The sequence below is a fragment of the Leptinotarsa decemlineata genome, unplaced genomic scaffold, assembly GCF_025532065.1.
Source record: "Leptinotarsa decemlineata unplaced genomic scaffold, Ldec_3_MD MMD2_tig00026299_RagTag_RagTag, whole genome shotgun sequence".
Classification (NCBI taxonomy): domain Eukaryota; kingdom Metazoa; phylum Arthropoda; class Insecta; order Coleoptera; family Chrysomelidae; genus Leptinotarsa; species Leptinotarsa decemlineata.
Genome location: NW_027412676.1, coordinates 2626066 through 2639079, shown reverse-complemented (window position 1 = coordinate 2639079; position 13014 = coordinate 2626066). Strand labels below are relative to the sequence as shown.

The window sequence follows — 13014 nt, the reverse complement described above, 5'->3', positions numbered from 1 at the left end:
GGATATCCAAAACATGTGATTGTGCATCTTATTTCATTTTGTACGTAAAAACACTTGTAGTAAACGTTTCTCGAATTTACTAGAGGCGTACGGCAGTGTTCGAAAAGTACCTCCCTCCTCAGCCCTAGTCATCCTCATGACTTTTTTTATTCCCCAATATTTTTGAGATCAACGTTTCCCTCCTACCTTGTTAATAAAGTTTTGGTGATTTTGGCGTTTTAATATAATATTGTTACCATTTCTTAGTACATATTTCAATTTTATTAATTAGGTTCCTAAATCTCAGAAGAGTTTCGTTGATTTTCCTAACATTATTTGTTACACATTTTTCATTCTGATTATTCGTTCAAATTCATTTTATCAATTTTAATTTTATTTTACAAATTTCAGAATTGATAATGTTTATTATCAACTAGTACGATATGAAGATAAACGAAATTAGGTTTCATAAAAATAAATTCTACAATAAATGTTCAAAATGACTTCCATTGACTTTTATCATATTTTTGATCTCTTGTAGTTAAATATGTTAACTTCAAAATAATTTTTTTTAAATAAATCTTCCTTTATCTCGGTTAGGAGGAATATTTGGTTCAACTATATATTATTTACACACCTGTTATACATTTTAAAAACAATCACGTTAACATACAGGTCTGCAATAAGCAAAAGCTTCTGTTTTACGTAGATTCAATATTAAACTATCTTTTGTCTCTGTCATAAACAGTAATAGTAACAAATTAATATAAAATATAAATTAATTCTATATATTTTAATTCCAAAATTCCAATTATTCAACTTGATTTAACAGTTCAATATGAAATAATCCAAACCCACCGTTAGTACGTCCTTATCTGTAAATATATCTTATGGTCGCAGGTATACAATACTTGATTTCTAAAACTTCAATTGCATATAAAAAAAAGATGCTGAGATGTCCGCTAGAGTATTACATACGATAAGTGTTTATTGTTCCCACCAACAATAAAAACAGATTTCCAATTTCATCACCTGCGTTGAAAAAGAGATGCCGAGTTAGCCGGTATATCAATGGCGACAATAACTGTATGTATGGACGCACAGTGAAACCACGCCATGGATTATTATATACATATGTATAAACTGCAGCGCCACTGCGGTCGATGCGTCAACCCGAATTTATACGGATGTCTTGGTTCCGGCTCAGATAACGTCCATCGAGATTTTTATATTTTCGGACTCTGGATGCTATCATGATGCCTTCTGTGATGTTTTTTCGGGGAGGTCACTGGGCGTCCGTATATCGGACGCAGGGTGACAGCGGACGCCAGGTGAACCTACAATTTTACACATAGGATGCACGATTGCACCGTATATATATATATATATATATATATATATATATATATATATATATATATATATATATATATATATATATATATCTCCAATTCTTTGCAATTTTGTACTAGATGACCTTCTGACTGAAATTTTAAATAAACTAGAATATAATATTCACCCGTGTCCGGGCAAACCGCGGACACGTGTTTCTGGCTATTGGCCTCATCAGCGCGGTGCAGCCAAGTGTAAAGATGGGAAACACTTGTTTGCCGAAATCAGGAAACAACACAAACGCACGGAGTCAACAACAGGAGCTAACCGCACATTTGTGTTGTTTCCTGATTTCGGCAAACAAGTGTTTCCCATCTTGTAACAAGTGTAAAGATGGGAAACACTTGTTTGCCGAAATCAGGAAACAACACAAACGCACGGAGTCAACAACAGGAGCTAACCGCACATTTGTGTTGTTTCCTGATTTCGGCAAACAAGTGTTTCCCATCTTTACACTTGGCTGCACCGCGCTGATGAGGCCAATAGCCGGAAACACGTGTCCGCGGTTTGCCCCCCTTTTTTGAGTGTTATGTCCACAAATTGTTTAATTTTTTATTTATATCATGCACACTCGATAAAATCTCTATTTATTTTTATATATATATATATATATATATATATATATATATATATATATATATATATATATATATATATATATATATATATATATATATATATATATGGGAATGATCAAAGAGTACTTAACTATTCATATTTTGATTTTTATGGAATTATTTTCCAGCAGCTTGACTGCATTAACCTTTCTCGATTCTATATATATATATGTATATATATATATAGAATACATTAGAATATTATTAGTTATATATATATATATATATATATATATATATATATATATATATATATATATAATAAAATATATATAACTAATAATTGAATTAGTTTTTGATAAAATAACTTTCCATTGAGTTCAACAAAATCACAGTGGGAAATATTCTCTTATGACATTACTACTTCTGGTTCAATTGATTCTATTCATTTGTTATCCTATATGTTTGAACACATCCAAACATATTCCTTGCTTTCTTAGAACACATTACCCGATCACATTTGAATATAGTATAAATAATCTGACTTTACATTCTGCTTTTGAAGCCAAAAATCTAGGTGTTTAAAAAATCTGTTTAAAATCTGTTTTTCCATTAACCAGCTGTCGCACCCCTACGAACGACAATCCTCAGAAGTTGAGACTTGTAGGAGCTAAGGATTAACGAGGTCTTACCTTTTAACGTGTGATTCCTAACACGTTCCTAGACTCCACACTTAGCTATAAATAACATATTTCCGCTGTAATTCAGATGCTTGGCATTATAAAGATACCCACCTGCAATTTTACTAACATCGATGCTATCAAATCCCTTTATTTTTCTCTGGTTAGATCTTATCTCAATTATTGTTCCACATTTTGTAAGCCCCAATAAGTTACACATAAAGTGAAACTCGAGGCTATACACCACAATTTCCAAAGCCTTCAATATGTATGTATACAATGACTATATTGCATTAGAACGAGGCACACAGAAAACACAGAGACTATCAGTTATCAACAGACTGAGTACCAGCCCGGAGCTTCTCTCCAAATTAACTCTGCTTGTCCCCAGTCGTTCAACTAGGCAGGTGCAAACCTTTTATATTTCTTTTCACAGATTGATTTACTCATACAACAGCTTCATAACAAGAACCTTCAAATCTTTAGTATTAGTATATCAGTTCTCCGCTTCAAAAATAATATTCTTGACCTCGCTATTTAATACTTTCAGCTTGGGCTGTAGTATTGTGTTTAGTGTTACTTGCCTGCAAGAATTAGATCAGTTCATATTGTTATACCTTGTGAATTTTTCTTGTTGATCTATATGTTATCCTACTATTTTGAAACTGTATTATTATTATAATTTACTTTTTATCCACTGAATTGCATCGACTACTATGTAGCACTGTAATACTTTTATCTGAATTGGGCCTGCCCGTGTATAATTCTGTGTAATTCTTCATCCAACAGAAACATTACTGCTCTTGGCACAGTAAATACATTTAGATGAAACAATTTCTTTCTCTCTCATTTGTATCTGAACGTAACATCCTAAAAAACTTTGAAGTCATTCCACCATTATAGTGAAAATTGAAGATCCTTGGTTTGTGTTTTTGTTGAAATAAATTTGAAGTAATCTATCCATTAACAATTTTTTTTAGAGATTGAAGAGAAAGCTGAAGCCAAAAGTTGTATTCACAATGTTAGAAAGTCCTCAGCTCGAGTCATTTATCAAACATTTGGGTATGTTAACCTCTTAATGGTCCTGATGATTTTAATTCGAGTTCAACTTTAGGTGGAAGTATTGTGGATACCGTAGATTCTTCAACAGTTTTGGTAACAGAGCATGTGAAAAGGTCTCAAAAGCTGCTAACTGCCGTTGCACAAGGAAAACCCATCTGTTCTCCAAAATGGATCCATGCTTCCAAAAAAATGAACGAGTTTCTTGGTGAGTATCAACGTTTATCATTTCCACTCGTGAGATTCAACAAAATAGGATGAACATCATAAGTGTATTCAATTGAAAAAATATTCATTTTCAGATCCATGGGACTATATTCTCGTTGATATTGAAGCCGAGATAAAATGGCAATTTTCCTTGAAAGAGTCGCTTACCAGAGCTGCTAATAATAAACTCTTGGCAAATTATACTTTCCAGCTGGTGGTTACGAATGCTGCTGATGTATTGAAAGGTAATTTGACATCAATATAATGGGCAACCAAACAGCTGCAAACAACAATATATTGCATTTAATTACATTTTCTCTTAATCTTTAGTCTTGTCTGCTTTTTGAAGATGTCTTGGCACTATGTAATCATCCTGAAGCCTAATTTGGCACTAATCACTTGAAAAATTTCAAGATTTTCTTTTTATATTGTATAAAATGGCATACCTCGTTAAAAATGAATACACTACTTTTCCATTTGAATATAAGTTTACGTTGAGGTTTTTGTTCTTGAGTTGAGTATACTATTTGTGCAATATCACTTTTAATCAATTTGTAGACCAGTAAAAATTTTCATTTCCTAGGTGCCATTGAGGCAAGCGGTGGAAAATGTGTTTCCAGAAATCCAGGAAAAAATTGCGGCGAAAATAAATTTATAATTGTAGCATCTCCAGAACATAAATCCAAATATGCAAAAATGAAGAAACAAAATCAGAATATTACAATTGTTGAACCAGAAGCAATATTTGATGGAGTTTTGAGGCAAGAATTGAGATTTTCAAGGCATTTGTTGAGTTGAGAAATAGTGTGGGGCAACATCACAACTTATTTTATACATGTTTACCTATGAATTTGTATTATTTACGTTATACTTATATTTTTTATAATGATTAAAAAAATCTTTTTTTATTATATTTGTAACATATGATCTGTTGAAAAAGAACTGTGCAAGGTGGCTCTCCACAATGCTGCTTGGTCAGCCAAGGATAGGTTGTACAGAGCACCGTGCGGAAGAGTGGGGGGTCACCTAAGCCATGGTCTGCCTGACAAACGCCACTCTGACTATATAGCCAGTCTGACACTGCATAAGAACAAACTTGTTGAAAGGTTTTGTTAATGAATTGTAATTGAAGTGTATATAATTTAAATTTATTATAAATAAACATTCAATATTAATTTGTGTAATTTGTATCCTAGCTACGAGCCACTGCATTCAATTATGTGGGTGGAGTTGTCAGCTGGTGTAACTTTGATTCTCACCTGAAAAAATTAATAAAAAAATGTAATTGCTCATTTAAATATTCATAGTATGCCAACATAAATAGCCCCCTCCCTCATATCAACTTTTGAATGTAACAAGATATCAAGTTTCATCAGAATCTACATAGAAAAGTATCATTGTTAGTACTCATTGTCGAGAGGGTGCTACAATTTTTTTTTATAAAAATTGGGGTCGTTTGATAGGTGTTTCAATTCTCTATCAAACATTTTTAATTTTTGTAAATCAGATCAGCCATTCCTGATTTATTAGCAGTTTTATGTTAGTTTTAAAGATTTACAAATGATAAATATCATTCTAGTAAATTATTTTAAATTGGTCACCATTTCAAACATGATCTAGAGTGCTCTATCCAATACTTTTTTATTTATTGTTGAAAATCAAAATAGCTGTTCCAGAGTATTTTGCAGTTTAATATCCGCTTCAAGAATTTGAAAATAAGTTACACATATCATTTTCAAGAAATAATTTATTCAACAGTCACTTCTGTTCATTCCAATAAATATTCAAAATGTTTATCTTTCACTCAATGAAAATAATGAAGTCTGTTTAAAAATGTTTTTTATATATTATTGAATGTTCCTAAAGTAATATCGTTGCAAGCACCTCTTTTTCTATCCACGAGTTCAGAAATGAATTGAGGTTGTGTATCGTGCACTTCAGATATCACATATTCCCTAAAAAATCTAGAGGCTTCATATCAAGTGATCTAGTGGGCTCTTCTAAGGGATCACATTTGCCTGTCAATCAGTTTGAAAAATTGTCAAACCCAAATGAGTTTTCAACTGATATTAGGTTTCAGCAAGATGAGGTACCTCTTTATTATGAGAGCTGGGATCACATTTGCCTGTCAATCAGTTTGAAAAATTGTCAAACCCAAATGAGTTTTCAACTGATATTAGGTTTCAGCAAGATGAGGTACCTCTTTATTATGAGAGCTGGTCTGAAAGTAACTATCCAAACCAGTGGATAGGTAAACGTGGTTCCTTAGAATGACCTGTTGGATTACCTGCTATGACACCCTTAGATTTTTGTGAGGATTGGTGGAATCTCAAGTTCACGTTACATAACCACAGTCTACTCCAGAGCTCATGTTTAGACCAAGAGGTGCTACTAGCGAAATTACCTCAGAAATATTCCATAATGGATTTGTAAATATTACTGGAGTTTTTTCCCAACACCATATCGTTATTTTTAACACCTCGACACGTGTTTCGATCACCAAGTGATCATCTTCAAGAGGTAATATTTATTATTACACCAAAGGTTCCAAATAGTGCATCATAAATGGATTTGTAAACAAACTACATTTTTGTCAGGAAATGAATTGTGACCAATTTAAACATTTACTGGAATGAACTGGCGTGAGTTTAGAATACATATTTTCTTAAAATTATGATATGTATCATTTGTTTGTGAATCCTTGAAAATTATATGAAATTGCTAATTACTCAGGAATGGCTGATCCTATTCTCAAAAAAAAATGTTGGATGGAATTGAAATACCTATCAAAAGAGTTATCACAAAACCCCCCTTTTATTTGAAAGAAAAAAGGTGGTAGCATCCTCTCAGCGACGAGGGATGAAAAACTGTTGTCTTATCAAAAAGTACTAAAAATGATGCCTTTTTAAGTAAGTTTTGTCCAAGCTTGATATCTTGTTTCATTCAAAAGTTAAAAGGGGGGAACTATTCAAGTCAAATTCAAAAGGAAAATATATTTCAATAAGCATTATTAATTCAATAATACTAATAGTAATAAATCAGGAAAGATTTACTTGTATTTTGAATATTACAAAATAAAGTTTAATGAAGATTTACTTGTATTTTTGAATATTACATAATGAAGTTTAATGAATCGAGCATCTAACCACATATTTATTGACTGGAATTTGAATCCAGAAATGTTATATTTTTCATCACTCCAGATATGGTCACGATACCAAATTCACATTGCTAAAATGAATGTGTTGAGATGCTCCGATTTTTGTAGATGCTCACATAAAAATATACTCATGAAGTAAAATTCAATATCAACTGATTGACATCCCAATTTTACACTTTCATCTCATTCCTTTTTCTATAACTTTTTTTTTCTTCAAAAACCACCAGTTTTATTTCTTAACTGTAAATTGTAGGTAATTTGAGCATGCTTTTTGTATGATAATATAAAGAAAATCAATTGTCATGAGCAGAACTCTAAAAATTGACTTGATACAATTGATTACTCATCTAAAATCAAATCAATAAAGCGTGTAATAAGTAACTAAAATGATTTACTGAAATATTTTTCTACTACATGGTCTATCAATTACAAACCTACCATTCAGAATTACGTTATCTGTTTTGTTTCAAGTACTCTCGATTTTTCCTTTATGATTTCCACATCAATCTGTAAGTATAACCTTATAGAGGCCACCTTTTAATAAGGAAGAGAGAAGAGCCACACAATTATTGTTCGACACTTTAGAACCAAATTTATATATAGTCACATTTTCAAATTCTTATTTGACATATAAAATTGTTTCTCTACACCCGTACTCTAACAATACACTTATATGACCATAATCCGTTTCATAATGATATCCATTATGATACAGATTTTTCATAACGATACAGATTATCAACCAATAGAAACCCATAATTTTTTAATCAAGAATCCTGTTCCTTTGTTTGTCCTAGATTCTAACCTATATTATCAAAATGTCTGAAAACAGCGATATAGAAGGAATACCATCGACTCCAATATTTTTAAAAGATCAGATTAATTACAGTTGTTATATTCAATATAAATATAATTAGAATCTTTATAGTTTTCATATATCCATGATAATACCATTAAGTTTGTGTTTTTTTTAAAAAATATGAGTTAATTACTGTAAATGTGTTCAATACAAATATAATATTTATAGTTTTTCATTATTTATCGGGTTTAGAAAAAATAGCGTATGCAACTCTCATGTAATGGTTATTAATACACTCGCATATACCATACAAAACTCGCCTTCGGCTTGTTTCGTATCCCGGTTAATGCTCGTTTCTTAATAACCATCATTACATGATCGTTGCATAATATACTATTATGATCACATTTATGACTAAATAATCACTTTCACTATATACAACTCTACATGTGTATGGGTTAAATAACATTTCTCTTTTTTTTTTATTTCAACTTATGAAAAATTATCAATACTTTTATATTATAAGGATAAATATTTCAAGTACACCTCCACATAAGAAGTAGATGAAATTTTGCATAAACAAACCCCCATCATCACCAACTCCGATATAAATTTTATCCTTACATCAGTCAATGCTTCCACCAAGAATATGGCAGTGGTAGTATGAGTTGTGATTTGGCCAACTCGTATCCTTGACTTCCCTTTAGCTAAAGCCATCCAAATAATGATTTGATCTTGACTGTGTTCATCTACGCAACCACCCTCTTCAAACTGTTTGATCAACTCTTCAGCAGCTCTTCTACCAGTCTCTTCGACTTTTTCATTTCTTCTGCCAAGTGCAGATGATCCTAAAACACATTTTGTATCTGTTTCAGCAATCAACCTGAAAGTAATGAAAAGTTGCATGAAATGATAGTTGAGTCTCAAACTTTTGTTGAAGACTATAATAAAACTTTTGTATGTCATTTGGAATGCATCTCAAATAATTTTTTTAACTCACAAAATTCCTGAAGCAGTATCTGGTGCTATGCTTCTATCTTCTTTATACCTTTCAATTCGAACATCACCAAAACTTCTCAGTTTGCTTCCTGCACTATCAGCCATTTGATGTGACAGTCTCTCAGGAAGAGTTCCCGCAACAAAACTCCATCCATAAATAGAATTTATATTACCTCGCTCAATAAGTTCAACAGGATACACTTTTTCTATGGGATTTACTTTCACAACAACTTCACCATTGCCTTTGGGAAAATATCCTCGCCTTACCAAGTCAAAATCAAAAGTGGCACCGAATTTTTCCATTATAGGTTTAAAAACTTCTGTGGTGTAGTCAATTTGTGGGGCCATTTCCGCATTTGTTCCACCTCGTAGAGTGAGAGTTGTTGAAGATTTTGCAAAAAAACAACATGGAAGTGCTACTTGTAGAAGAAGGCTAATGCTACCTGCAGTTTTAACCTGTGCAAGGAAATTACCGCCTTTAATTTCTCCTGGATAAAATTCTACTTCTGTAGAACCTAGTGATGCACCATTAACATTGGCGGAGCATATATCTCTAAGTAATTCAACACCTGAAATATAAAAACCATGCATAATGACGAGTATAGTTTTTGTTTCATGATATTCAATTAAATTTGCTGTTATGAAACTGAAAATTAAGTAAGGAGTGGAGTGAATCAGATTCATGATCCTCAATGGTGTAGTTTGAAGTAACATTATAAGACGAAGCATTCATTTCTTTCATAACAATACGACCTTATGTCACCGGTAGAGACAAATCCGCTCTTGTCACAATAATAGTACATATACACAGTCATACACCTAGTCATTCCCAACTATAGGTCGGTTGGTACCCAGGCGGTTCGACGTGGGTGCTTAGTTCACTCACTCGAATTGACTGCCATATTGGTCGGTGGTTCAAACCCTAGTCTGAACGATTGATTTTCACTTGCTATCGTCCAACCTGTGTTAGGAATCACACGTTAAAAGGTAAGACCTCGTTAATCCTTAGCTCGCACAAGTTTCGACTTCTGAGGGTTGTCGTTCGTAAAGGTGCGACAGCTGGTTAACGGAAAAACAGATTTTTAAACAGATTTATAGGAATTCAATTTAAATTGAAAAAGTTATTTTTATTTTGGGAAAAAAAAACGTTTTGGCTTTCTAACTTCCATCATTAAACAAAAAATGAGAGAAACTTGTGAAGAAAGGAAGAAAAAATCAAGTACAATAAAAGCTTTTTATATGCTCTACATATCTTTATAGAACTTTGAACAAACTTCTGAATGTTCCTTTCTTATATAAACTTAAATTAGTTCATTCTCTTTGAGAGTACATTAAAATGTTCAAACTAGGCTTTGAAACTCATCAACTACGACCACTCAACAAAATGTTCAAACAAAATCAGCGTTCCCACCACACGTTTTATCTGAAGTCTGATATATAAATGCTTCCATTTATTCACATTGTGGCAACTTCTTCAAGTAAAAGTTTGGTGTATAAACGAGTCGTTCATTTAAATTGAAGGGGTATACTTTTGGGGAAAGGTAATTGTGGAAAACTTTCAAAGAACAGTAGGTAGCAATTAATTTCAAAATAAACTCTTTATAAAGATGTGTGTATCATGTACAGAATTTACTTTCAGACACAAAATGAAAGAAGTCTTCATTTTAACAATGAATTACACGAAAAAAAATGTTGAACCAACTACATTCATCTTTCTGAATTCACCATTCTCATTTTTTAAATACTTTTTACTATTTTACATACATTTCTTTACGACAAAACAATATTTTGAGTGTGTACTGTGTACCTGAAAAATGTTGGCTTATAATCAGGAATATAACAATTCCTGGAAATTGTAGTCATCTCTGGATCCGGAAAACCAGTAAAGGTAATTTTTGACTGTTTTTTTTTCAAGAGAATGTTCACCTTATACAACCTGAAAAAATCTAAGGGAGATATAGAAAAGGCAAAACTTAAAATTCTTCTTAAACAGAAAATATCCAACTTATGATTTATATGCCTTATTTAAGTTTTTATAAGGGATCTAATAATTTAATCAATATTCATTTCGATTTTTTGAAGAGAATAATCTTATAAAAATTGATTCATCAAGATAGGTATTAATAAGTTATTTAGCTCCTTTTTTTAATAGGCAATAATGAATATGACAAATAACTGATTGTACCTTTTAAATGTTGTTCCATTAGTCCTGGTTTTTTTCGCCCCCCTCTTATATTAAAAATACGAACAGGAATTTTTTTGAGTGCACTTATTGTTAATGCAATTCTCAGAATTTGTCCACCCTGAAAATATACTCAATAATATTACCTTCAATTCAATATTCAAATAAAACTTACACCTTCCAAAAGAGAACCATCTATTTCGATATAATTTTTAGACATTATGTGCTAAATTATGAAGAATTAGTTTCATAAAAATTTGTTCACTTTAAATTGGGCATAATCAATATCGAAGCCAGTTTTACATTCAAAAACGTTTATATGCCAAAGTTCCAAATCAAAGAATATCGGAACTACTCTGATTTTCTATGGCCAAATCCGAGATTACCTACCACAGAGAAGCGACAAAGACAGCCATTTTGTGTCCCTTTTTCGTAGACGCATGCGTCGACTTGGTTGTCTTCACGTCATTCTCGGGCTTAGTTGTCTCCATTAGTCTGTGAGCACTGAGAAAACATAATAAGGTAGGTAATTAGTTACAAAAGGTACCTACCTAACTCGGTATACATTAAAATTATGCTATTTAAGCAAGAGCAAACTGAGTTGAAATTAAGCAGCAATACTCCAGGAAAACTAACAGTGCGAAGTAAATTGAAAATTTTACGAAGGGAGAAGATCAAAAAGGGATCTAAAGCGACAACAGGTTTATCAATATTACTGCAATTTTTTCCCAACAAGAATTCACTATTTTTAACACCTCGACACGTGTTTCGATCACCAAGTGATTATCTTCAAAGAGGAAGCTAGATTGATGTGATGAAATTATTGGTTTCGAAGATATTGGAGAGGCAAATAAGAGGAATTCCATATGTAGAAATGTTCTCGTTATTATGGCTAGAGGACTTTATTCTCCCTGGAAACAACCTATTGCTTTTTTTCATTGAATCACAACTACCAGCAAAAAATCTACGTGATATTTTGGATAAGTGCATTTCTAAATTATCCATGTTGATGACATTGTGTGTGACATGGGCTCTAACTTTTATGAATTGTCAAAGTTAAAACTGTTTATATTTTTGATCGAAGTCATTTGATAAAAGCCAATAGAAACAATTTTTTAAAACATTCATTTTATTTTGAAGGCAAAAGTACATCTTGGTCTTTTGTGCGCTCTTTTTATGAGCATCAAGACATAGGGCAAATTTATAGATTCGCACCAAATCTTACCAAATCACATATCAATCCAAACAATTTTGAACAAATGAAAGTGAGTCTAGCAATACAAGTTCTAAGCCAGTGGAATGAATCCATTCGTGGCAATGAACTTACTTCCTGCTTCTTCTTTTGGTACAATACAAGTAATAGAGACACTCAATAACCTTTTTGATTTGTTGAATTCGTGTTCTTTACGACATTCCTATAAATACAAAAACGTTTCTGAAGGTTCGAAATTCCAATTAGATTTTTTTGAAGAGGCTCTAACGTTTTTGAAAAATCTTGAAATTTTCAATTCAGTGGACAAAAAAGTCACAAATCGAGTCAGATTTAGAAAATGTTGGATTATTTCCATGAATAGTGTAATTAAAATATGGGATAAGCTTTTCAAACTAACTTATAAATATTTGAAAACGAGACGACTCAATTCAGATTGTCTTGAATTTTTTTTTGGTGCTGTAAGACAAAAATGTAGAAATAATGTTAATCCGACCCCCATACAATTTCAAAGGGCATTCCGGAAGTTGTTTTGCCTAAATTATTTTCATTCCAATCATATGAATTGTAAGAATAATTTAGATGATTTATTAATCAGTATACAATCCACAAACGTAAATGATATATTTATATCAGATGAGAATCACTTCTCTCCAGCTCTTGCCCTTCCGGAATATGATTATAAAAATGATGTATGTACTCAAAATTCATTCATTTACGTTTGTGGATACATTTTAAAAAAAGCTCTTCAAGTTCAAACATGTTATGTGGGTCACTCTTCCAGCACGAA

The 13014-nt window shown here is 32.0% G+C and overlaps 2 protein-coding genes across 3 annotated transcripts in view; one reads left to right on the top strand and one right to left on the bottom strand.

Annotated features, from left to right (window-relative positions):
- Positions 1-4785, top strand: part of LOC111503521 (uncharacterized) — a 34099-nt gene extending 29314 nt beyond the window's left edge. The window contains exons 6-9 of the mRNA XM_023157848.2: positions 3589-3670; positions 3723-3875; positions 3970-4119; positions 4458-4785. Of these exons, the coding sequence (XP_023013616.2) occupies positions 3589-3670; positions 3723-3875; positions 3970-4119; positions 4458-4672 (600 nt within the window). The 3' untranslated portion in view covers positions 4673-4785. The remainder of the gene's footprint in view (positions 1-3588; positions 3671-3722; positions 3876-3969; positions 4120-4457) is intronic.
- Positions 4786-5006: 221 nt separating this feature from the next.
- LOC111503517 (RNA 3'-terminal phosphate cyclase) lies at positions 5007-11428 on the bottom strand. 2 transcript variants are annotated; one of them, XM_074180681.1, is made up of 5 exons: positions 11190-11428; positions 11018-11135; positions 8834-9401; positions 8458-8716; positions 5007-5133 (listed from the first exon to the last, which is right to left on the bottom strand). In XM_074180681.1, exons 1-5 carry the CDS (start codon positions 11232-11234, stop codon positions 5071-5073), a joined length of 1053 nt encoding a protein of 350 aa, XP_074036782.1. In that variant the 5' UTR covers positions 11235-11428; the 3' UTR covers positions 5007-5070. The 2 variants fall into 2 exon arrangements, with proteins under 2 accessions (XP_074036782.1, XP_074036783.1); XM_074180682.1 differs by lacking the exons at positions 11018-11135; positions 11190-11428 and adding an exon at positions 9719-9853.
- Between the last annotated feature and the right edge of the window lie 1586 nt (positions 11429-13014).

Coding starts and splice junctions, on each gene's coding strand:
- LOC111503517 (XM_074180681.1), bottom strand. CDS start 11,234: ATGTCTAAAAATTATATCGAAATAGATGGTTCTCTTTTGGAAGGT. Junction 9,402..11,017: donor AATGGAACAACATTTAAAAG/GTACAATCAGTT, acceptor TTTATATTTCAG/GTGTTGAATTACTTAGAGAT. Junction 8,717..8,833: donor GATACTGCTTCAGGAATTTT/GTGAGTTAAAAA, acceptor CATTACTTTCAG/GTTGATTGCTGAAACAGATA.